The following is a 24,925-nucleotide window of genomic DNA, read 5'->3' as shown; positions in this document are numbered from 1 at the left end:
TTGGGAGCACTGTTCCCAAAGGTGTGTGTTGCTGGTACTTCTTGCTGTGAAGCTCAGCTGCAGCCCTTTTACCAACCAAGTAGGGCTTTTTGCATCAGCAGTTGGGAGCCCTGAATACACACAGCACACAGCATTTGTTTGGGAAGGGAGAGTGGGGTTGGGAGGTGTTCAGTCAGCGTTGGAGATGGTCATCAGCTGGCCTGTTCTCTTTTCCCATTTGAAAAAGGAGAGTTGTTCTCTTTTCTGGTAGAAACATAGATTATTTTATAAGCAGATGTTTTTCTTCTTCTGTAAAACAGACCAGAAAACTTAGTTTTAATGTAAAGCGAAAAAAGTACCCTAGAATCGTATTACTTCATGAAAGCGATGGGATGAGATTTGGGTTAAAAGGATGGAAGCAAATGTGGTGTCCCACAGCCATGGGTGAGCAGATGGACTGCTGCAGTATGCCCTTGTTAGTGTGAGCTGCAGGGATGCTGCATGGTGAGGAACCTCAGTGATCTCCCATGGCAGTGTCTTTTGGCTGCAGTTGGCACTTAGGTGAGCACTGCTGCTCCTCTGGGTGCAGTTCTCCCCCACACCTCTCATGAGGAGCACTCCCAGTGTTGCAGTACAGGGGAACTGGGCTGATGGCTCTGCCTTCTGCACGTCCCGCTCTCTTAGTGAGCCTGTCCCTCGGTGCTTGCCCTTGCTGTCATCTGTTAATGGGACGTTTTTGAGAGGGGCTAAAAGAGCTTTTTTTTTAAAATTGGCACTGAGATGTGGATTGATGCTTTTCCCAATGTGTCAGTGCAGTAGGGTTACTCACTGCATCTGACAGGTGCCTTGCTGCTCCCAGGGGCTGGGGCTCCCTCTCCCTCTCCCTCACCCTCTCCTCCCTTGCCCCTGGTCAGATTGGCATGGTGCTGGAGTGGTGTTGGAAAGGAACAAAGAGTGGCCTGAATGACCTTGTTGCCCTTGTCCCAGATGAGCCAGTCATTTGCTTGTGTGTGGCTGAGACTTCCCTTGGGAAGGAGGAACGCTCAGGTAGAATGTTGCCTGCAGGGCCTCTCTTGTGGGTGCAGGTATCCCAGGGCTTGAGACCGCTCCGAGCTGCTGCTGGGGAGGGCTGTTGGGACACAGCAGGTAACAACCTGTCCTTTGGCACTGATCTCTGTGCCCGCAGGGTGAGCTTTTGTTGTTGCCCTGTGCTGGAATGCCAGCCTTATCAGGCACCTACTGCTGCAGGAGATAGAGCCCCTTAAATAGCATCTGGGCAGGGCAGTGGCAGCGGGTTGGCTCAGCGGGGTGTCTCATTCTGCTAGAAGTTTTGTGTTTTCCAGGTGTTGCTAACTTCTGTGTTTGCTTGAAGGGCTTTAAAGCTTCCAGTCCTTACCTTTAAAGTCTGATTTGCTAGCTTTTCCCCACGTGTGCCTGCACTAATCTGTTTCTGTAGGATTTCCCGAGGCAGAAGTAGCAGCAATGGTATTTTCCTGCTTTCCAGCACGCAGCCATCACTTGTTTCTCAGACACTGTTGGTAACAGGATAGGTGCCTCAGAGCTCTCGTGGAGAACGCTCACCGAATGCCCCTCGGATGGCAGGGGCTGCAGACAGGTGACCCCGCTGCAGCTAAAGATAGCCCTGCCTTCTGGCTGCAGCGCCGGGACCCGGAGAGACACATTGCCTTAAATGGTGAGCTGAGCTGCAGGAGCCGGCACCTTGTGCTGCGGTGACACGGGACAGGTGGCTGTGCTGCCTGGGACCCTGCCCAGCCTGCCCACAGAGCAGCTGGCATCCAGAATGCCTGGGGTTCCCTTTTTTTTGGTGTTGTGCTGGGTCCCAATGGTCTGCCTTGTACCCAAGTTTAAGTGCGTTCTCTTGGAGTCACTTTATATTAGTTTATTTAACTACTTAGTGTTCATGAGTTTTCAGAACTCAAAAAAAGAGCTTTTTGCCTTAATTCCTCAGCTGTTGTTTAAGCACCTCCTAGTATTTGAATGCTTTGTGGTTCTGTTGTTTTCTCGTTACCAACCAGGCCTGTTAAACCCAGCTTGCCAATGTTTTCAGTATTAGGAAATAAGATATCACTGTTTTGCAAATTAATCTTGTTTTTATATGTACACTTAATCAAAATAGACTGAAAATCTGAAGAGAAGTGATGTTTGTATCTTAATGGGATCACAGTTGGAGATGGCTTTGTTTCTCTCTGCTGTGTCATTTTACAACCATCTTCATCACAATCCGGTTTATTTTGCTTAAATAGGAAGTGGAGCAGAAACCCTCAAAACTCTGTTTCTGTAAGCTCTTGAACTCCTAACAGAAACAGGGAGCTTGGCTGTGAGCCAGAGATCTCAGAAGTGACAGTGTTGGTTCTTGTTGACTGCTTGTCTCGTGTCTCCCCTAAACGTTTCTGTTGGCAGTAAGGTGTAATGGTGTGAAGACACTGGACAACTTCTTGATCTTCATGTTTAAGATTGAACAGCATTGTTTTACAGGGATATGTATGGACTTGAGCCTGGAGTGTTCAAGGCCAGGCTGGATGGGATTGTGAACAAGCTGGTCTAGAGGTGTCCCTGCCTATAGCAGAGGGATTGGAACTAGATGATCTTAAAGGGCCCTTCTGACCTAAACCTTCCATGACTTGTATGACTAATCTGGTCTCATAACACTTTTATCCTTCTGCAGTGGAAGCATCAGTACACGGAAGCAATGTACACTGCACAGATAAGACAATTGAAGCTGCAGAGGCCTTGCTTCATATGGAGTCTCCTACCTGCCTGAGAAATGCCAGGAGTCCTGGTATGTCATTTACAGCTTCTCCTCCTCAAGCAGTTTTTCTTTCCACTAATCAGTAAAACCATCAACCTGTAAGAAGCATGCTTCCAGGTGATATCATTTACCTGAGTGATGCTGTTGGGGTGCACATACTCTAATAGCTACACATTTAAAGTGACTTTTCCATCTAAACATCGGGTAACACTTTTTTATTGTGCTGGTGATGGAGCATTGGCACAGGTTGCCCAGAGAGGTTGTGGAGTCTCCTTGGAGCTCCTCAGTAACTAACTGGAACATCATGGTCACCCTGCTCAGGGCCTCCGTGCTTGAGCAGAGGTTGGGCCAGGTGGCCTCAGGCATCCCGTCCTACTTAAGTCGGTCTTTGATGCTATGAACCTGACATTTTGCTTTGCTAGAATAGTTACTTCAAGGGAAAATTATTTTCATCTGTTCTTCTGTTTTAGAAAGAATATCTGAATACAGGATGTTGTAAATTGTTACCAGTTTAAAAACCCAGAAGTCAGTGTTGATGATTCTTTTAACTGTATCTTCTTTCTGAAGTTACTTAATATACATTGGATGAAACTGTGATCAGACTGGAACCCAAAAGCTATAAAATATGAAATGGAATTTGGGGTGCAAACCAGACCCATTTCTTGGTCCCTAATTAACTAAGGATCAGAGATTGAGCTCTAATTTTCTTCAATTAAAATTGAATTTAAAGTTGAGCTTAAATCAAAACAGTATTGCTTTGATATAATTGTCTTATGCTTAACAATGATCACAGGTGTGCATGTTTTGGGGAGTGGACTGATTTTCTACATGGCGGTTTGTTGGAATTGAATCTTGCTACATTTTTGCACTTGCTTTATTTAAAACAATTTTATATAAGAGAGATTAGAATAGTCAAGTAGAAACTTCGTAACATACTTTTTCCTTTTTCCCCCTTTTCCTCTCTTAGTGGAAGTTTTGGTCCCTCCTTGTGTGTCAACCCCAGAGTTCATCCATGCAGCCATGAGGCCCGATGTGATCGCAGAAACTGTGGTAGAGGTGCCAGCAGATGAATCTGAACCAATGGATTCATCTCCTGTTCGAACATCCCCTGATATCCATGAACGAATGAAGAAGAAAAAAGGTGCGTATGGCTCCTCGTAGCAGCTACCTCAGGGTTTATTTCGTATGCAGACAGCCACAGATGGTGCAGTCGATATGGATACGGATGGGTTAGATTAGCTGATTTCTCTGCTCGTGTTATCAGTGTGGTTCAAGTCTGAAATGTGAGTTCTTAGAGAACAAACCTGTGACAACAACCAAAAGTAGTGAGAGTGCGTTTCACCAACAGTTAAGGAAAAGGATTTCTTTTTTTGCTCTGTGCCTTGTTAAGTGAAGTCTGCAGAGTGGTGGAAGGGTAAAGAAGGATTCGGAAAGGACTTGAAGGGGGGGGTAAATATTTCTCTGGAATAGGTATGTGAGAGTGGGTGGTCTCAGGAGTCCTCGAATAGAACAGTAGGAAAGTTACTAGCTTACAAGTGCGTAAATTGATTTACAGAATCAGTACAGTGTCTTTCTGGTGAGAGAAGTATCTTGTTTGTCTGATTGGTGTGTCTTGGAGGAGACACTTTAGGAACAATGAACAAGGTCTAAGCGTTCAGCTACCAAATGAGATGGCTCTGAATGGTTGGTATCAGTCTGGGCTAGCAGTTTGCCTACAGGCATGTTATAATTCACTTAACCATAGGAGAACTTTATTAGAGATTCCAGCTGTATGTATGCGGGGTTGCTTCTCGTTTAGGGGAAAAAAACTGCAGTGTCATGATAAAGCATTATATAGCTGAGGTCTATGAGTTTGAGATTTGATGAAGTCATATGCGTGTCGCAAATGGCTGTAACTACCCTAAATGACATAGGCAGGAAAATAATGATAGTGCTTTTTTATAGCTGTATATTGGATTTAAACCATTTCTTCATTTTTTTCACTGTCTGTCTGAATAGTCATTACTGGGCAGATTGTGTTACAGGGCTATGCTCAGAAAGCTGACAGTGCGTAAGGTCATTCAGCTACAGCAACAGAATGATAACTTCTGTTGTCATAATTAATGCTTGTTGAATTCAGCATTTATTGAAGAATATTATTCATCAGCAAAAGATAATGCTGTTGTTCCTGAGGAAGGAGAGTTACTCAAAGTGACGGCAGAAGCAAGGGTTGTTTACAGTCTGCTGCCCTGGGTTATGATCCTCTTGGATCCCTGCTTGGGCCTGTTTACCTCGATGGAAAGGTCAGTGGAGTGTAAAAGGGTGAGGATTTCCCTGACATAGGAACACAGCAGGGGGCTGTGAGGGCAGGGCAGCCCCAGCACCACCCTGAGACCTGCATCCCAGGGGCTGCACGCTGAGAGGAAGCTTGCCTGTAGCTTTTAATGGGCAGATGTGGAGTGGAAGTGGGAGTTTGTGGTTTCAGCTGTAGGATTTTGTAGGAAAACTGATGCTTTGATGGACACATGGGCTAGAATATCGAAAACAAAGCAGGCAAAAGAGTGGTAGGTTCCAGAGTAAAAGAGGCATGTGACTAAAGGAATGCAAATACACTGGATTTACTTCATATGTGTGTACTTCACCTGCCAGTAATTCATCTGAAATGAGGTTAAATCTGCCTATGAAATAAGCAGACGAATGATGCGTTAAATTGGATGTGCAATAGTTGTAATCTGAGAATGTCAGTTTATCCATACTTGAAGCAAGGAAATAGCATTAAAAAAAAATAGAATGAACTGCTTCTTTCAGGAAAATCAAACTACAAAATGCTTTTATTCTGCATACAATTAATACTTTTCGTTTTTCCCTGCATGTTTTGTGTGTGCAGCTGGCCGTAAACCCAAGAGCCAACAATCGAGCATTTCAGATGGGTCTCCAGACCTAGGTATAAAGAAGAAACCTAGAGAAGGCAAAGGTATAATTTTACATTGTTAAGTCTAAGATCATGTCATTTATATGTATTGTATATGTCATAGATAAAACTAAGATCTTGAAAACTTTGGTGGGTGAATTTGCACTGACTTCATTCGGTCTCAACTTTATTTGATTTCTTTGCATTTGTTGATGCAAGATGGAGTGCAAGGATGTGCCTAACTCCCCTGCGTGCCCTGTAATACAACCCGTACATTTTCATTTGCTTTGCATTTATTGCTGTCTTTTGGGGTGTGTGTTAACTTGTTGTCAGGCAAATAATTTGTTAAGCTGCCATTGTAGGACTTGGCTCTGAAGTAGAAGCAGCTTGTGGGCATTTGTTGAGGGTTGGAAATGTGTTTCCTTAATTGATTCACAACTTCAGTGGGAATGTGTTGCTTGACTAATAGATGCAAATTGGCTTGAGGGTGAAAACAAATGATGATATGTTTCTCTGCGGCTTGAGTGAGGAGTTTTATGCACAAGAGTCATTATTCTTATTGTTTTTCATGATGAAGAGTCCTTTCTTGGTTTGCAAGTCTCAGCTTTTCACCCAGACATCAGACAGACCCACAGCACCCACTTACAGGTTACTGTTGAATTGCAGTACAGTGTATCAGCTCTTAGCCCTGCCTAGGTGCAGATCATGGATCTTGTTCCCAGCTAACTTCACGAAAAGTTGTTAGGAGATTGTACTTACAGCTGGGAGAAATAGAGTTTTAGTGACTCTCAGTAGCAGTGTACCAGCTGAAAGACCATGCAGTTGTCAGCACGAGAGCTGTTATTTCAGGATTTGTTTGAAAGCAGGATCTCTGCTATTTACGTCATTCCTTATCTGGGGAGTTGAGGAAGAATAGATGCTGGCTCATGGAAACTGGTGCAGAAAATAATTAAGTTTCTAGGCATCGGTCACTGTTGGTGCCTTTGATTTTCGCTGTAGCAGATCTTTGTATTTGCTGCTCTTAAAAGTGCTTCTTGTTTGATTTTTTTTTTTAAGTTATTTTTTAAGCCTTCTTTGTAATTCTGATGTTGCTATTAGTGCTTTCCGTTATCTGAAGAGCATTTGTGAACTGCCTAGTTGCTGCAGAAATGACTTGCAGAAAGGAGGATGTGTTTCTGTCCCTTCCAGCTTGTGTCTCTACTGGTGATTTCTCTCCTTAGCTGTTAGTTTTATGAAGTGTGAGATGTTACTACTCTTTTTTTCCAGTTTCTATGGGCGCTTAGGATATGCTTTCGTTTGTTGTTCTCACGAGGTATCTCAGTTCATATTTTACACCACAGCTGGCACAAAATACATTTTCCTTCTTCATGAAGGTTAACTTTAAGTCTTGCAAAATATTTTGTTATTGGCTTAATTTTTTTACTGTTTCTTTCCAGAAATGATTTGCCATATGCAGGTTGCTTTACATGTAACGTATTTCTGGAGAAACAGGAATTACTGTTAGAGCTCAGTGCTGTCAGCAGATTTAAGTCATGGAGGAGGAGAACAGCTGGTTGTACACAGCTGGAAACAGGTTGCTTGTTGTCAATGTAGGTACTTCTTCCTCTGTGCATTCTGGCTGCAGTACAAAGTAAAGCAACTGTAGATAATCAGCTTGAGTTTGTTATATTGAGGGAACTGAAGACTCTTGTTTTTAATTGGGATGAAAGTACTAGTAGTTGTCTTTGCATAGAAGATTGACAGTTTATATCTGGCTTCACTTCCCTTACTTTGCTTTTGCTTTGCTTAAGTGCTCTTTTTAAAGTGTAGGCAGATAGCATAAAGCTGCAGGAGATTTTTTCCCTCAGTTGGAGGGAGCGGAACTGGCCTTGAGCCTTTCAATATAGGTGCTGGTACAAATGTGACAGTTGATACATGCAATGCCTTGTATCATTGACATGCTTTCTGGCTGTTAGTCCTTGTATTTTGAGACTACAGCTGACACACTAAGTGGTGTTCCCCAGGGGTGGGTATTGGGCCCAGTCCTGTTCAATATCTTTCCTGATGATTGGTGAGGGCATTGAGAGCACCCTCAGTAAGTTTGCAGGTGACACCAAGCTGGGAGGAAGTGTTGATGTGCTTTGGGGTAGGAAGGCCCTACACCGCAATCTAGACAGGCTGGATTGCTTGGCTGAGGCCAATAGGATGAGCTTCAACAAGACCAGTGCCAAGTCCTGCCATAACTTTGGCCACAAAAACCCAGGCAATGCTACAGGCTTGGGGCTGAGTGGCTGGAAGACTGTGTGGAAGAAACGGACCTGGGGGTGTTGTTTGGCACCTGGCTGAATGTGAGCCAGCAGTGTGCCCAGGTGGCCAAGAAGGCCGATGGCAGCCTGTTTGTATCAGAGATCATGTTGCCAGCGGGGGCTGGGAGGTGACTGTACCCTTGTACTCAGCCCTGGTGCTGCCACACCTCGAGTACTGCGCTCAGGTTTGGGCCCCTCACCGCAAGAAAGACGCTGAGGCCCTGGAACGTGCCCAGAGAAGGGCAGCGAAGCTGGTGAGGGCTCTGGAGCACAAGTTTTAAAGGGAGTGGCTGAGGGAACTGGGATTGTTCAGTCTGGAGAAGAGGAGGCTCGGGGGAGACCTGATAACTCCCTACAACTGCCTGCAAGGTGGTTGTGGTGAGGTGGGGGTCAGCCACTTCTCCTGTGTAAGTTGTGATAAGACCAGAGGGAATGGCCTCAAGCTGTGCCAGAGGAGATTCGGGTTGGATGTTAGGAAACTTTTTACTCTTACAGAGTGATCAGGTGCTGAACAGGCTGCCCAGGGAGGTGTTGGAGTCACTGACCCTGGAGGTGTTGAAGAAACGTTTAGATGTGGTACTGAGGGAGTGGGGTTAGTGGGAAATATTGGTGATAGGTTGGACTGGGTGATCTTAGAGGTCTTCTCCAACCTTGCTGATCCTATGATTCTGTGATTCTATGATTAAGTAACAGACAGTTGTAATAATCAGGTAGACACAAAAAAAGTATTTCACTGTGCCAAATTGCTCTATACTGAAGGTAAGGTGGGTAATAACTGTGTCAACTCTGTGCACTCTTAAGATACATTGGTGATCTTGAGACCTTCCAGGCATGGAGATGAGTTTTACATGCTATTGAAAAAGGCTGTCTCCCTAGCAAGATGTAATATGTGTTTATGTCTACCATGCTGGATTTTGGATGCATAAGAGCAGCATGAATGTAAACCTGCTCAGATAATACATTTTATAGTCATATCTTTTTCTTCCTCAGGAGTCAATAGGCTCGGATTCATAGTATTAGGAAAGGTTAGTTTTCTAGGGAGAGAGGATTTTAAAATAGTTCAAAGTTCTGTTAAACATTTCTAAAGTTAGCTTTGTGTTAAATGCATAGCAACCATAATTGGCAGAGCAGCATACCTGTAGTATTGCTGGAGCTTACTGGCATAGTAGATGGCCTCTGAGTAACATAACTATTCCATAGCCCTCATGTGGAAAAATGTTATTCAGGTCACTAAGAGTTTGAAGAAAAAAGGAAAAAGTGTTGAGTCAGCAGCTCCATTCCAGCAGAAAAAATAAGGCACTTTCAGGAATGATTTCTCTCGAAGGTCACTTTTATTTCTGCAGTGAAACTGTTGCAGACCTCTACAGGATTTGTTGGTGAACCCAGATATCCTATCTCTAAGGAGCTAAGAGGAAAAAAAAAAACAACAACAACAACAAAAAAAACCAGAATTAATTTCAAGGAATACACTACTAGTTAATATTTTTTCTCTTGTAGAATTCTTTCTGAAATGGAAACTTACTGGTTGCTTGGTTACGTGCAATTATGAGGACTTAAAACACTTAGCATCTAATAAACAGCATTCTGAGATTAATAAATTAGGGAAGATTATTCTGACTTGATAAATGAAATGAGAAGAATGATATAAAAAGCTGCAAGAGTTTGTTTTGTGAAAATTATCCTTCACTTCCGCAGCATTACAGCATTAAGATTATCCAGGACGATTCCAGGATTCTGGAGTACTCTTCTTGACTCTTTTTCCTCATATAAGTCCTATACAGATTTCTCTGAAATGCAGCTGGATTTTCATATCACTTGATTCGGTACTTGCTGTTTACTGGAGCACTTTTAAAAATATTGAGTAGTCTGTCTTTGAGATCATCATCCAGAAGATGAAAACCATAATGAGATTTTTCTAAGATAGTTGACTTCTTGGAATCTGTAAGAGTGGCCTTTCAGCTGCCTTAATATATTTTTTGTTGTTACTCCATGCTGCAAACAAGTAGTGTGCTGGGCCATTAAACCTCAAGAGTTACTGATCTCTTTGCACACAGAAAATACTGGAGTGTATATTTTAATTTGCCCATGGCACCTGCTGGTGGCTTGGAAGCATGATCACGTGTATTGAGATTGACATTCTGAGGTTGTTACTCTTGTAGATCTGTCTTGGTTTTCCCTTCTTGAATTGCTTTAGCAGTCTTCTCCAGCAATACTGATAAAAGAGAGGTATCTTTTTTTCCTTCTGCTTTTCTTTCCCTTTTCCTAGGCATAGTCAGAGTCCGGGCAGCCCTCATGTTATGTTTTATGCCATCCTGATAGTCACTGTTACAAATGTTGTCTTGGGGCACCTCCAGTGGAAACTGTACAGAGATTGTACACCTCTGAAATGCCTGAGAAGTATTGAATTCTTCTTCTGTAGGCTTCTTCATTCTGTACCTTCCCAGTTACAGGAAGGTGTGTGGCATTTCTGCCACGTAAATCCTTGCAGGGAGTAGCTGGACTGGCTTTGCACCTAGCAGAGCCTTGGTTATTCTGCAGGATACATTTGGATCAGAACACGGGGCTGTCAGCAGCAGGTGTGAGAGCCCCTTTGGTGCTGATGTCCCATCGAAGTCAGCAGGATGATCCTGGACAGTCCTGGACAGGAGGCTGTAGCCTTTTTGCCATTTTAGATGGTTGGTTATTGAAAGTTGTGTGCCTTTGAACATTGTTTATTTCTGTCTTCTTGTACTTCAGCATCTTAAAGTGCACTGGCATTTCTCTCCTCTGCTTAAGAAACTGAGAAGAAAATTCTGAGCTGTCTTCCTATCTGTGCAGAGCAGCTGTAGGTTGTAGAGTCTTGGAACACCCTCCTATACTTTTCACTTTTCAAGAACTGGGAATGAGCGTGGAATTGAAGAGGCTCCTGTGCTATACAACAGATCACCAGGATTAGCTCCTCTCAGAATGTAAATATTTATGAAAGCTTTACTAAATAGAATGAATGAATGCTTGCAGGTTACATTACATACCATCCTCTGTGTAGTGTTTGCCTGTAATTTAGGTCATTTGGAGTTAGCTATATATGGAGAATTTTCTGCTGCCCTTGAAAGTGGATTTCTAATGTTCAAATGCTTTCTGATTATAGGAAATACAACATACTTATGGGAGTTTCTTCTGGACCTTCTCCAGGACAAAAATACTTGTCCTCGTTATATTAAGTGGACTCAGCGAGAGAAAGGAATCTTTAAGCTGGTGGACTCGAAAGCTGTCTCCAAACTATGGGGAAAACACAAAAACAAACCTGACATGAACTATGAGACCATGGGAAGAGCTCTGAGGTAAAATCTCAAGCTGCTGAATTCCTGCAGTTTCATATCTGACTCTTAAATCCTTAAGTCTAAATTGAACTCTATAGAAATAATACAAATTCTGAGGTGTTAAAAACTGCCCTTTTGCTGACTTGGCTGATGAAAAAGCAGCAGTTTTGCAGTTCCTGTTGCTTTCCATGTTACCAGTTAATTTGCAATTTACCTTTAGAGGTTTGTGTTTAAAGGGCCAGATTTTTTTTAAGCTGGATATTTGAGATGCTGTGCCAGCTTCTTGCCATACCTTCTTACGTTTTATTTTTGGCTGTGGTTATGTTAGCACAGAGCGAGTTTTTCTTTAGAATCAGCAATATCAGTTACTACTTAACGGTACTTCTCTTGCAGATACTACTATCAAAGAGGAATCCTTGCCAAAGTTGAGGGACAGAGGCTTGTTTATCAGTTTAAGGAGATGCCAAAAAATATAGTTGTCATCGATGATGACAAAAACGAACCCTGCAGTGAAGATTTGTCAATGCCTACAGATGAAAAGTCATTGGAGAGAGTGTCTTTATCTGCAGAAAACCTCTTGAAAGCAGCAACCTCTGCACGTGGAGGAAAAAACTTGTCTCAGTTAAGCTGTACCAGAACAGAAAAAGCAGTCACCAGAGTGGTGAATATTGCCTCACCAGCACACGATACATCATCATCTCGCCCCTCGACAACCACTACTACTGTCCCAGCATCGTCAGCTCCCAGGTTTGTATTGATGTGGCTTGGGCTTGTTGTTCACCAATGAATGACAAGCAGCTTTTTGGTTGGGACGGTGTCTTCATTACTTTATATGCTGGAAGTCCTCTCTGATTTACAGGCAGCCATGAATTGTGATAGAATACTGTGAAAGTGTGGTTTATGAGAGAGACCGCCTGTCAGTGCGCTTGCCCTCAAGCATATTTTAAAATCATGTAGAGAAGGGAGAGAGAGATGCTGCTCAATCTACAAGCTCCTATTATGAGATGGACAGGAGGTTTTTGTCGTCGTTGTTTTTAAGGAAAACAGCTAGAAATCTGCAAATTTGGGATTTGTGTATCCTTGTTTTCAGCGCTAACGGTTTAAATACACGTTTTTATTTTGCAGGACTGTACGTGTGGCAATGCAAGTGCCTGTTGTAATGACCTCTCTGGGACAGAAAATTTCTACTGTGGCAGTACAGTCAGTAAACGCAGGGTCGCCGTTAATTACCAACACAAGTCCAACAACGGCAACAACTCCAAAGGTAGTAATCCAGACAATCCCTACTGTGATGCCAACAGCTACCGAGAACGGAGACAAAATCACGATGCAGCCTGCCAAGATCATTACGATCCCCGCCACGCAGCTGACGCAGTGTCAGGTACAAACAAAACCAGGCCTGACTGGGTCGGGAAGCATCAACATTGTTGGAACCCCGTTGGCTGTTAGAGCGCTAACCCCAGTGTCTATAGCTCACGGGACACCAGTGATGAGACTATCGGTGCCTGCGCAGCAGGCGTCCGGCCAGACTGCCGCCAGGGTTATTAGTGCAGTAATAAAAAGCCCGGAAGTGAAATCAGACACAGCAGCTGTAACACAAGAACGTGAAGTGAAAACGCTGCAGCTCTTACAGGAAGAGAAGACGGCAGATGGGAGCAAGACTGTAACCCACGTAGTAGTAGTTAGTACGCCCTCGGCTATCGCGCTTCCTGTGACAATGAAAACAGAAGGAATCCTAACGTGTGAGAAGTGAAGAACAGGTTGCTTCCATCGTGGACTTACAGACTGTTACTGTTTTGCTTAAACTGACATAATTGGGGAGGGAAGTGGAGGCGATCGCCACGTCAAAAAGGAGAGTTTGGAAGTGTTAAAAAACATGTGTAATATTGGAGACTTAGTGGGGAGAAAAAGAAGTATTTTTCCCGTGTTTCAGTGGGAATGGAACCACATTGCTATGCTGACAGAAACGGCCTCTTCCAGTCAGGAGACAGCTGAACCCATGGAGAAGGAACGATAGAGAGACTGAAAAGGGACCAAACAGTTCACTACGCTGTCACAGCACACTAAGACCTGGAACACTAAAATTGATTTGTGTGAGAGGTTTGCCTTGGTTTTTGGTTTTCAGGGAAGAGGAAAGTCTCATTTCTAGAAATGGCAAAGTTGATGAATTTTATATGCATACCAGCAATCACTACTGTGTGCCCGCAGTACTCAACTGGTGCTAAGTGAAAACCTCTGCTACTAGGTATTGTAGAATGTGAAATAAAGGAGATTGAAGAGCTTCTAAAAGAAGACAGAGACCTAGAGGGATTTTTGTATCATAGCTTAAGCAGATTTAAAATGAAAGCCTTAGACTGATTTTCAATTATCTTTCTTGAAATAAGCTAATGGCTTGTTTGTTTAAAGCTTTTTTATTAAAACAAATTTTTTAAAAAATCTTGTACCTAGCACAGTATTGTTATAGAATTACATGTAACATATTTTGTATGGTAGGTAAAGTCTGTCTAAATTTCTTAATTGTGGACAAAATAGCAGCAGGCCTCCGGCCTTTTGCTGTAACATGCCTGTGTCTCTCACTTAGCCTTGACATCTGTGCATACATTTCAGTTTCAGCTCTACTCTGTCACTTGAAAGGTCACACCCAGCATGAGCTTTTGTCAGGTAGTTCTAAACCTGTAAATTTTTTTTTTTTAGTTGAAGTTAAGAGGGAAGTACCAGTGTTCAGAATGAACTATAATAGTTTGTATATTCAACATTTGAAGTATATTCTATTTTGTTGTACTCTTGTTTCAAAGTGTATTCAAGTAGGTTTTACTGAAATATAGAAATGAAATTTGTTTTGTCTGCCTTCTGTTTTTAACTTTCTCCTTTCAGCTGTTTGGTTCCTTTTCTGCTCACTTGAAATCATCCAGGCATTCAGCCTCAGGTAGCTGGGATAGTGTGGTAACATGGAGCTCCCCAGCACTCTGATACTCCGCATGGCTGGCAGCTCTCCCACACAGCGCACTGAAATATGTTTCACTGAAGCATTTGAGAAGCTTGCAGTAGTTGACTTCTGACAGGGGTCTTGTTCTCTAAGCTTTTTTAGCACGGTCAGCATACTCAGTGTTCTTCCACTGTGGCTGATCAGATGAGTACTGGAGTAACTCGAGAAGCTAGGAAGGTGCTGCCCTCCAGCCCATAACTTTCTGTGTGCTCCCATTTGCTGTAAAGCAAAGAAAACAGGGTTTGCTGAAATAGCTCTGAGAACCGGTATCTTCTAAAGCTCTGGGACAACTTTCTGCTCCAGCAATTCCTTCATTTTCTAAGGCTGCACTGCAAAGTAAAAAGGGGGAAGTGAGCAGACTTCTCTACTTGATTGTACTGATCTGACTGTCTCATAGAGGCAAGTAGAAAACGTTGGTGAGTAGAAACTGACAAAGGAGAAATGTGTTGCACTGTTGCACTTTTTGATGCTGTTATCGTTGGCATCTTCAACTGTTAATATTTTGGCTTCTACACAAGTCAGTAATTTTAGGTAACCTTCCCTGCTCCCCCCCGAATGAGGTAAGTATCTAAATAGGGTTTGTATTTATAGTTGCCCGTAAGCTGTGGGTGCAGGGTGAAGCTCGGGTGAGAGTGCAGTACAAGAGTTATGCCACAGTTACAGCCTGTGCACAAGAGTGTGGCCTAAAAAAGGTGTTAGTAGCTCATCCTGTTTTCATGGGGATCCACAAGTGGTACTACAGCTGTCACTACAGGAGCAGCCCATCAGCTTGTGGGTACCCAGGTGCCCAAGAGGAACCTCCAGTTGCTAGCAAGATGCTCTGGGAAGTCTTCACAGCAGGGGCTTGGTAAATCTCAAAGTAATCAAAGCCTAAACGACCATTTATGTACTTCATGCCTAGATGAGCAGTTAAAACAGAAATCTGGATCTGAGGTCTTCATTAATTATAAAGGAGGCCGGTAGTAAACAGCTGCGCTAAAGTTTATTTTTTCACATTAACTTCTAAAGCTAAAAAACAAGCTACCTGCAGAGTCCTAGCAGTAAACCTATTCTTGCCTTCAAATGGTGAGAAATACGGGAATAGTTCCATACAGCCTGGCTACCATTTGGGGGGCTTTGTGTTTCTTTTGAAGAAGAGACTTGTTGGATACTCTAAGCAGGGAAGCAGAATTTGAGAACAAAGGGATGAACAAAGCTGAAGCAGGGAAACAACTTGGGTATAGAAGGCAGCAATCCCTTCCACCAGTAGTTAGCCCAAAGAAGAAAAGGTTCTTACAGGTGAACTGTGTTTCCAAGACTTGAAATGAGGGAGAAAGGCTCTTTCAAAGGGGGAGATGAACAAGAAGGAAGAGCATTTGTCCTGCTAAGGAAGTAGGTCAGAAGGCCATGGCCAAGGAAGAGGTAGACCAGAAGGCCAAGTGGGGGAAGCTAGTCAATGGGAGTATGCTTATGGAAGTTTGTGAGGCAACTCTACTGTGTAAAGGAAGTGGAGCAGGGTGAAAAGAGGCAGGCAGGCAGTGCTTTGTGCTGTGTGGGTAAAATAGGCTGGAGACAACAAAGACAAAAGCAGTAGCATTTTTAAACCGACTTTTCTAAGTCTTGTCTGTAAGAAATGATTCTCTAAATGGCTGTTACTTGATCGTGTGTGAAGGAGAGATGCTGTATCTCACAGCATGAAATGTATATCGCTGGCGTATTTGTAGTTAAGACCTTTCCCACACCTAATTTAGATACACGAAGTCAACTGAGGGCAGAGTACCTTCCTGGAAAGGATCTCCAGCTGACAACCTCCTCCTCTTAAGTTAGATCCGGGATTTCATCATGTAATGGCAAGAACAGAAGGAATGCAGGCACGGATCGCTGCTGCTTGCTAGATAAACAGCTCTCAGCCATACTTGCAGTTTCTGCCCACCCTCCAGCTGCTGATGGTCCTTTGGCTCTCTCCCCTGGCCACGCAGTGAGTGACAGCCATGTACCAGCTGCCTCAGGACATGTAGTAGAGGTAGATCGGGTGCTGCGAGAATCTTAAATCTGTATGAAGGTGCACTGTAACTGAAACAGTACTTAACAAGGTCAGAGAGAGTCCCTTCTCATTCACCTTTCCACGTATGGCTCTGTGCCCCACTTTTTTAAACATTTAGTTGCTAGATGTAAATACAGGTGGCCTTTTTGTCACAGGGCAGGTGGGGACTTCAGCATGTCTGCTTATGTGCTGCTCTTCAGTGTTGTTCCTCTGTGTACATGTGAGCAGTTATTCTTTATCAGAAGTGTGTCATCTTGTTCACAAGCCATACTTAAAAGAGGCAATCTCTTGTAAAGGTTATCGTGGAGGGTTTCTGCAGCTAAGAAGAACAAGATTGCTGACTGTCACTGAAGTCAGATTGTGCAAGCTTGCTGTTTAACATTCTTCTTCATTCTCACACAAAGTAATTACCGTGTGGGCAGGAAATATTTTTACTGATGATGGTGAAGGACATGAACTCAGGATGAAGGAGCTTTGGTCAGGTCTGTAACACCTGAAAGGCTGCTAACTAAAACACTGAAGTTAGCATCTAGATACATTGTTAGACTTGCAGTTCCTTTGAAAGTCTGGTCCTGTGTAGCGGTGCTGTCTTAAGACATCAGTAACTGGTGGCTCATGAAGAAGAGTCTAGGCTGAACCTGTCCTGGGCAAGTAGTAACTCTTGTGGATGCCACCAGTGGAATGAAAATGGAGTGTGAGTGAGCACGCTTCATGCGGAAGGCATTAAGGCATAGATTGCTAAGGTACCACTGATACCACATTATACATCATGATTATTTTTCAAATATCCTCTTACAATATTGTAAATTATAGGGGGGAAAGGGTAATGCTGCGTGATCTACAGGGAAAACTGTAACGTGTGGCAGCTTTTCTGAGTTGTGGCTAGAAAAGTTGAAAAAGGAATCTCATCCCTGAGAATTATTTTTGTTGCTCTCTCTTGAACCGATAAAGTCTATCTTGCTGTGCAAACCTGGTGAAAGGTTTTTATTCTTCATTAAAACTTCTTTCTGGCATCTCAAGCTTAGCATTCAAGTGCAGGGTTCTGTGCCTTGGCACAAGTGATCTGGGAAAAGAGTGGTGTGGGGAAGGCTTGGCTCTTCTGATCCTCTGCTGATTTAATGGACTTTTGGACCTGGCAAATCCTATCTGAGGTGATGAAGGAGCAGTGAGCCAGAGGTGCTGAGGTGTGAGACGAGAAAGGGGAGCGGTGCCTGAAGGCTCAGTTCTTACCCTGACACGTCCAGCAGGGGTCTCAGTTATGCGTGGAGACCATCACAACCCATATAAGCTAAGTTCAGTGCCTGCCTTGGAGAGACATTGAGCTTAAGTGGGAAAGATTCAAATGACACTACCTACTTCTGATCTAATTGTTATCCGAGAGAGAGCGTTCCAACAAGCTTGCAGCAGCTTCTGCCTTTCAGCAAATTGAGTAAGTGGGTCACTTCTTCCCTCAGCTGGCCTGGGGGCGAGGAAACTGTCACTGCTAGACCTAATGCAGCTCTTATTCAAGACCAGAGCAAGGGAGGTGCAGAGACTTGTAGCCTTGGTGTTCTTATGAGACAGGCGATCACAAAATGAGCTCTGAAGATGTTTTTATTCTGAGCGTCATGCTGCTACACTGAAAAAATTAAAAAACCTCCTGCTTTTTCCTATGAAAAATATTCACCATACTGATTTTTATAGAGGGTAGAAGCATTTCACTGCTGCAGGCCTCACGCTTGCTGGATAAAACAAAAGCAAGGGCAGTATTTCATTTGAGCTTTCTATAACACCATCTGCAAAAATACATCTTATAGCAAGTGCTGGAATAAAAAGCTGAAGCTGGCTGGGAAGTTAGCAGTTCCTTGTTGAGCCTTGTCTGTCCTTTATTACAGTATAGTGGAAAGCATTTACTGTTCTAGGAGGCATGTGTGATTTTAACATTCCTCCCCACCACACAACTCTCCCTTCAAAATTGTCCTTTAAGGATATGAAGCAGTGGACACTCACTGTCATGTGTCCAGGGCAAAATGAGCGTCACAGCCCTTTTCTCTTTAGAAAAGCTCTACAGTGATGGCAGCATCACAGAACTCATGCTGCATGCCCCCATTTCTGTTCTTCTCATGAGAGAGTTGATGCTGAAAGCCAGAGTCTCTATCCTGGGCACAGTGAAGCAGTGCCATGCAGATGAGCGCTTGGATACCATTCAGAAAATTGAGCTATTTGCACAAAAGCAAAATGGAAATTAGAGCTTTTTTTTTTTTTTTTTTAAATGCTTTTGCTTTGTTTAAATACAGTTCTGTATTATCTGGTTAATAATACTGTATGCCTATCTTTGCCTTACTACTGCAAGTGTAGTTTCTTCCAGAAACTAACAGAACAGGATGAATATAAACCCCAGCCCTCTGGTGTGACTTGTGTGGTAGATGCCTATTAGCAGTACCGTTTAATATGTCCATGCTGTAGTGTAATTCATGGGCTGTGGAAATCACATACCTGTATTATTTCTTGCCCTTCAGGTGTTTCGTAAGTGACAACTGGAGCTGCCTGTTGTGAGGAGCCAGCCCTGCTAGGCATGCTTAGCAGCTCCTCGGGGAGGAATACATGCAGCCTGGGGTGCAGTCCTGAGGTGGGTGCTGGCACTGTTTGTAGCTTCAGACAGCTGATGGGAAGAGAAATAGTTAGGGTAATTTAAGGCCTGGGCTTCATTACTAGCTAGGGGAGAAGGCAGCTTAACTTCTCCAGAAGTAACCCCTATCCCTACAGACTTGCTGTGAAATGTAGGCATGCAAGTTTGAGAAACACCACTTGCTACAAAAGTGGCTGTGACAACTTGTAAGGTTAGGACTGTGGACCTGGAGGAAAAAGGTCTGGAAGTGGCAGTATAATCCACTTATGGTAAGAAAATGAAAAAGATGGCAGTAGAGGATATTTTCTTTTCCAAAGGACTTTTATTATTAAACATCTGGAACATTTACAAGTTACCGTGGGCTTTATGCAGCATGGAAGTACTGCTTTATTTGCTCTGCCTAGTCTCCAAACTATCTACATGTCAGCCCAACCCCAATTATTGGTTCTCTCCTCTCCCTTCCCCATGTCCTGGCACAGTGGCACATATACAATCCACATATTCAAAATACCTATGTCACACCAGTGAGCACCATGCCACACACAACAGCTACCGCCCTACCCCACCTCTGTCATGGCCTGGGACCTGGGCCACGGAAAGAGGACCTGTAGGTGCTCCTGAGTGCTGCTGCTGTGCGATTTCAAGTCAGGTACAGGATTACCAGCTTCTCACAATAAATAAAATTTGTCTTCTACCAGGTTCCAGTGTAGATCTAGGTTCCGAAGATAAATAAAAGGAAGTCTTTCAAAATGAAGATTGGCCCTTTACTGAAACTGCAAGATGGACAAGGCTATTTAAACCATTTATAAAGGTAATACTTGAAGCAGATGAGAAAACACTCCCTTGTTAGGTGTGTACTCTGGAGGGAAGCACAGAATGTATACCTACAGAGCATTTGTGTGATGGACACATGCGCATTCTTTGGAAAAGTGAGGATGTCATACAGGATGTGCTGCAGTTAGCCCGTTTCCTCACTGGCTGGAGGGGGCCTTGCTTACACTGTACTACTACCCCTTCACTTTAAATGGAATCTTCCTCTTAAGTCGTGTGGAAATAAGAAGACTACACCAACATGATCTTAGATTTGTTCATGTCTAAACCTTGTTTAGCTTCCTTCATCTGCAACACAAAAGGAGTTAACAGAATCTGAGAAGTCAAGCCTTGTTTCCTTTGGTACCGGCACAAGCTTAACATCAAATAAACAAGATTAGCATGCTGACAGGGCAAACTGTTTTACATACGCACATTTAACTTTAAATACTCAGGCCTCCACATTCATTAGAGGATTATACTTTTAGCACAGGAGTTAGTGAAAGGATAAAGCTCATTTCCCTTCCAGTTTTCAAATCTGAATACAGAAAGACCACCGTTACAGGAACACTGACTCCTTTCTTCCTCCTTCAGAGGCTACGGATGAACGAGCTCTGAAGGGTAAGTGTAATTCCAAACAAGTGCCTAAAAGAATGTTTAGTCAACGGTATTTCCTCATCCTTAATAGCTTCTAGCCTCAGTAACACAAAACAATGGTGAATTAAGATACGGCAATGCCGGGTGCCATTCCAACCAATTATAACAGTCTGTCAGGGTCTTGGTTAAAACTAAAGTCACACACCAAAGACAGGTGATCTGAAGGGTAATTGAATGAGGGCAGCCTGTTGGGCCCAATTTGCTCTTCAGTCAGCAAGCCTAGGGCTGAGTTCACATTCAAGGCATGCTGGGAATACCAGATATAATCCAGTGTATGCCGGCACTCTCCCGAGGGCCGAATCTTCCAGGTGGTGTACGGGGGCTCTGACTGCCCGTCGGGGCTCAGCAGCTTGTATGCGCTGTTTAAGTTGAGGCTGGAGTTGGAGAATTCTCTGTAGACCTCCTCGGTTGGCTCCGCATTGAAGTCTCCGCAGATGATCAGAGGGATCTTTGCACCCTGGGTAATGCTCTTCAGGTTCTGGAGAAGGTCGCAGCCCTGCGCAGACCGAAACCTCTCCCAGCCAGTACGAGCTTTCAGGTGGGTGACGGCGATGCAGAACAGTCTTCCAGTTTCACTGCACTTCAGTGTCTGAGCGATGGCTACTTGGTTGGTCTTCAGTTTCATGGCGGTGAGCCGGATGTTTGCGCTGTTGATGAGCTCGAAGCGTTCTTTGAGGAAAAACAAGGCGCAGCCGTCCGGCCCGTTGTTCTGCTCCACATCTAGGCACGGCGACCACGGCTTCGGGAAGAAAGTGCATTGATAGCCCAGTCGGCTCAGGAGTGGCTCGAAGGTGTCGAAGTAGTGGTCGACTTCTTGCAGGCACAAGATATCCGGCTTGTAGGCAAGGATTTCCTCCAGGATGAGGCACTTCCTCTCCTCCCACTTCAGAGCTTCCATGGGGCACTGAACGAAGTTGTCTTTGCCTTCTCCAAGAGCTGAAATTAGAGGCGTGAAAGAAAGAAGTTATCAGTGGCAAAAGTAACTCAGATTCGAGACTTCTTCCCCTTCTTCTCAAAGGTCACCACACTGTCTTCCACTTGTGGCTGCCACAGCTTACCTGAGACAAAATGCAGCACTGCAAGGGTTACTTAAGTACAGAATACGAGGGCAGTTCTTACGTACAGGATTGCCCTCTCCCACCTCAAAGGTGAGGCTGTTGCATAATTCAACTTACAGTCCTGACTTTAGGGCTCTGAGAAAAATCAATAGTGATTATTTGGAAGAACTAAGAATTCCTGTAACCCACCTGAATCCCCAAATGGTTCAGCAATGCACCAACTAGAAAACAGAAGAGCTTTACAAAGAAATTTACAGAGATGGGTCTCTCTTCTGGGAGTTGACAACTAAAAGCGACAGGCGTGTCTTTTTTGGACATTGCATGTTCTAAGACAGGCATTCAGAGCAACTTCTGGATTCAGAGATGGCAGAAGAGGGAGACCTTTTTTCTTTCCTTCCAAACAGAAGACAAGTTGCCATTTCAAGTGCTTAAAATCTCCCCCTAACAGCTGGGCCTCGCATCATTCATCTCTCTCCCTTTATCCTGTCAGCCCCAGGTGTGTCTAACTGCACAGACACACCTGCATTTAAAACTTCTTGCTGCATTTGGTCTCCAGGTTCCAACCCGAGCTCCTACCTTGGGCGAGGATGTTCCACTGCATGACCCGGATGGGGCGGTGGTTACTGGCCATGTTTTTCTTCAGGTCCACAAAGTTCCTCTGGAAGCGAGGTGGTCGTTTCTGCAGAACGAGCTGGCATTCCTCCAGCAGGTCCTTGGGGTCTATGGGCTCCAGCTGAGCTGAGTTGGGCTGCTCCAGGCAGTCCTGGTGCTGGGACACGGCACTGCTGCTCAGCGTCTTGGCGAGAGCGCTGTAGAGCCGGCTGGTGCTGTTTCCCATGGAACAAGCTGCAGAGGGAAAACTGGCATGAGTGATGTCCGTGTGCCTTACAGATAATCTCGTTACGCATGAGTAACGTGGGGTTTGTGCTCAGGAACTTGCTCCCAAGACAAAACAAATAGGGTGCAGAGATAGGGATTAGCACTGCTCACAGTCCCGTCTCGTTTTGCCTGTTACTGGGTGCCACAGGTGCTGCAGCGTGCAAACCCTCTCGTTTAAGACAGCGTGCAGGCACCCCATAAGGGGAGAAAGGAGGCTTTCATTCAGAACGGGAGGACTAACTTCTGCACACTTTGTGAAAAGCAGAACAAAGCGTACTATTTCCTTCCTCACTGAGGAGAGCCCAGCAGGTAAACAGACGCTGCCTGCTCACTGTTCCATGCACAGCGCTAATGAAGGCCACAAGCTGCACAGCCCAGTGCCCTGTTCCCAGTGTGGATGGCTGAAGGCCCACGGAGCAGCAGGCAGCTGATTCTCTGTCTCAGGTTAATATTTAATAGCAACCTCCGTCTGGGACTTTATTCCCAGCAGCAACTTTCCCTGAGTGCTTCAGCAGGCTTACAGCTTGGGGTGGGGAGAGGAGACATGGTTCACAGCACTGCTTTCTGTGTGGGCTGGTGACAGGCGTGTGGCAGGGCCAGGCCTGGCAGGAGGGGAAGAAGCAGGACAGGAGCCTGAGCAGCTCAGGGAATGAGGGGAGGCAGATAAATGAATGATCTTGCAGCAGGAGACTCACAGCCTTGTAAAACAAGTGCTTTTAAAGACGCTAAAAAAAATACTTAGGTGTTCCAGATGGGTAAGCCAATGGAATAGTGCCTCTATTATGCCCAGTTAGGGGTTTCTTAGAGCTGTTTGAAGGCAGTAAGTTAGGAAGAGAAACTGGACGTAGGAAATCCTCCATCCTCACCCCATCCCCATCCTTAAGTGAGGTACCAGGAGGCTCCCCAGGCTAAGAGGTGAGCTTCTAAGGGACTGCTTACAGCACTTCAATTCCAGAGATTTGGTCAGTTCAAACTATTGTCTGAAGCCAAGCACAAGCAGAAGAGATACCATTTAATGGCCAGGAAACGGGGCACAGCCATGAAGCCCCTGAGCAGGACCCCAACACAGCTGTGCAGGGAAGGGGAGCACACCAGGAAACATACACTCTCGAGGTTGTCCTTTAGCTGAGCACAGACAGTTCCCACAGTGTGATGTTGCAATGGGAAATGCCAGCTCAGCACCGCCTGCAGTTACTCAGTGTGCGAGTAAAAGAGGAAGGAAAAGGGACAAGAAGGCACCTTCTCAGCCGAGGTGTGGTCTTGGCCTTTCGAAGAACACCACGGCACAAAGTCCAAGGCTTCTTTTGTCATCTAATGACAGGACCGTGCTCTTTATTGTGAAGGCTCTGCTTCGTAGCCAAGGGCTGTGGGACGGCTGCCCCAGAGAAGCAGAGAGCACTGCTGTACCTCCCACCCCAACCCCAGCGCTCTCTGTCCCTGTGTGACACACCGGCTGCCCGCTGTCACACTACGCGTGCGGCCCTTGCTGCCGCTTGCCGTTCAAGCCTTGACTTTGGCAGCGAGCGGGAACGTCACGGTGGGACTCGGCGCCAGTCACAGCCAGAGCTGAAACCCTGCCCGAGTGACGCTCCGCAGGCCCGGTCAGGCGACGGCTTTAGCGTCGGGCCCTGACCTCGTGTCGGGACACGGGACCTGAGCGACCTCGGGCAGCCTTCGCACCCGGGGCCGCGAGGCCGGGCTCTCGCGTTTCGAGCAGGGCACGGCTACCGGCACGCACGGGACCTCGACCGCCACTCGCGCTCGACCGCAGCCGGCCGTGCCGTGCCCAGCGCCTCGCCTCGGCGCGTCACGCCGGAGCGCAGCACGGCTCTGACAGCGGAGCCCCTAGGGCACCGGAGAGCGGAAACCAACCAACGGGGGGCTCGGCTCCGCCCAGCGCCGCCACGCCGGGACTCGGGCAGACCCGGGCCGCGCCCCAACACCCCTCGGTCCCGCCCGGCCGTACGGCATCGCGCTCCCTCCACCCCTCCCGGCACCCACCTGCACGGGGCGGCGCGGCCCCCGCTGCAGCCCGCGGGGCGGTGGGACCGACGGCAGGCGGACGGCGGGGCCGCAGGGGCGGCGAGGCGGCGGCGGGCGCGCGGCGAAAGGCGGGCAGCGCCGAGCAGAGGCAGCGCGCGGGGCCCTGGTACATGCTACCGGCGGGGCGGCTACAGTGGCGGCTCCGCGCCCGCCCCGCGGCGGCGCTTTTACGGGCGGCGGCGGCGGAGCGTCCGGCACCTACCAGCTCCGCCGGGCGGGGGAGCGCCGCGCGGACCAGCCCCACGTTCCCCGCCGAGCTCGGGGCTCGGACCGGCCGTGGGGTCTCCCCGATAGCGCTCCGCGACTCTCGATGCCGCGGGCGTGGGCGCGCGGCGCGGGGTCGCGCCATGCCGGTCGCCTCGTTCCCCCCGCGCGGCCGCGAAGTGGGCTCGCCCGGCGGAGGTGTCGCCGCGGAACCCGCCGTGACGACAGCGGCAAGGCGTGACGTCCGAGCGCGGGGGGCGGTGCTGCTCCCGTGTCACGCGGGGCGCTGCGAGGCGGCGTGCGGCACGAGGAGCTGAGCCGCTGTGCGCCTGCTCGGCGCCGCGCCTGTGTGAGGGCGGCCGCATACCGGTTCGCCTCCGTAACGCTTGCACTCCGCCCTAAGTGTCTAAATGTTAAAGGTATGAAGTTAGCAC

General features: G+C 46.1%; 2 protein-coding genes across 4 annotated transcripts in view; one reads left to right on the top strand and one right to left on the bottom strand.

Moving 5' to 3' along the window:
- ELF2 (E74 like ETS transcription factor 2) overlaps positions 1 to 14,060 on the top strand; it is a 29,622-nt gene extending 15,562 nt beyond the window's left edge. For all 3 annotated transcript variants that reach the window (XM_085222086.1, XM_085222085.1, XM_085222087.1), the window contains 6 exons: positions 2,666 to 2,779; positions 3,717 to 3,890; positions 5,616 to 5,702; positions 11,052 to 11,244; positions 11,617 to 11,970; positions 12,349 to 14,060. In XM_085222086.1, coding sequence (XP_085078212.1) covers positions 2,666 to 2,779; positions 3,717 to 3,890; positions 5,616 to 5,702; positions 11,052 to 11,244; positions 11,617 to 11,970; positions 12,349 to 12,976 — 1,550 coding nt within the window. In that variant the 3' untranslated portion in view covers positions 12,977 to 14,060. The remainder of the gene's footprint in view (positions 1 to 2,665; positions 2,780 to 3,716; positions 3,891 to 5,615; positions 5,703 to 11,051; positions 11,245 to 11,616; positions 11,971 to 12,348) is intronic.
- Positions 14,061 to 19,142: 5,082 nt separating this feature from the next.
- NOCT (nocturnin) lies at positions 19,143 to 24,691 on the bottom strand. The gene is made up of 3 exons (XM_085222088.1): positions 24,246 to 24,691; positions 21,942 to 22,211; positions 19,143 to 21,243 (listed from the first exon to the last, which is right to left on the bottom strand). Exons 1-3 carry the CDS (start codon positions 24,634 to 24,636, stop codon positions 20,408 to 20,410), a joined length of 1,497 nt encoding a protein of 498 aa, XP_085078214.1. The 5' UTR covers positions 24,637 to 24,691; the 3' UTR covers positions 19,143 to 20,407.
- Between the last annotated feature and the right edge of the window lie 234 nt (positions 24,692 to 24,925).

The sequence above is a fragment of the Meleagris gallopavo genome, chromosome 4, assembly GCF_905368555.1.
Source record: "Meleagris gallopavo chromosome 4, MGAL_WU_HG_1.1, whole genome shotgun sequence".
NCBI classification, from domain to species: Eukaryota; Metazoa; Chordata; class Aves; order Galliformes; family Phasianidae; genus Meleagris; species Meleagris gallopavo.
This window is presented reverse-complemented; position numbering and strand designations above follow the sequence as displayed.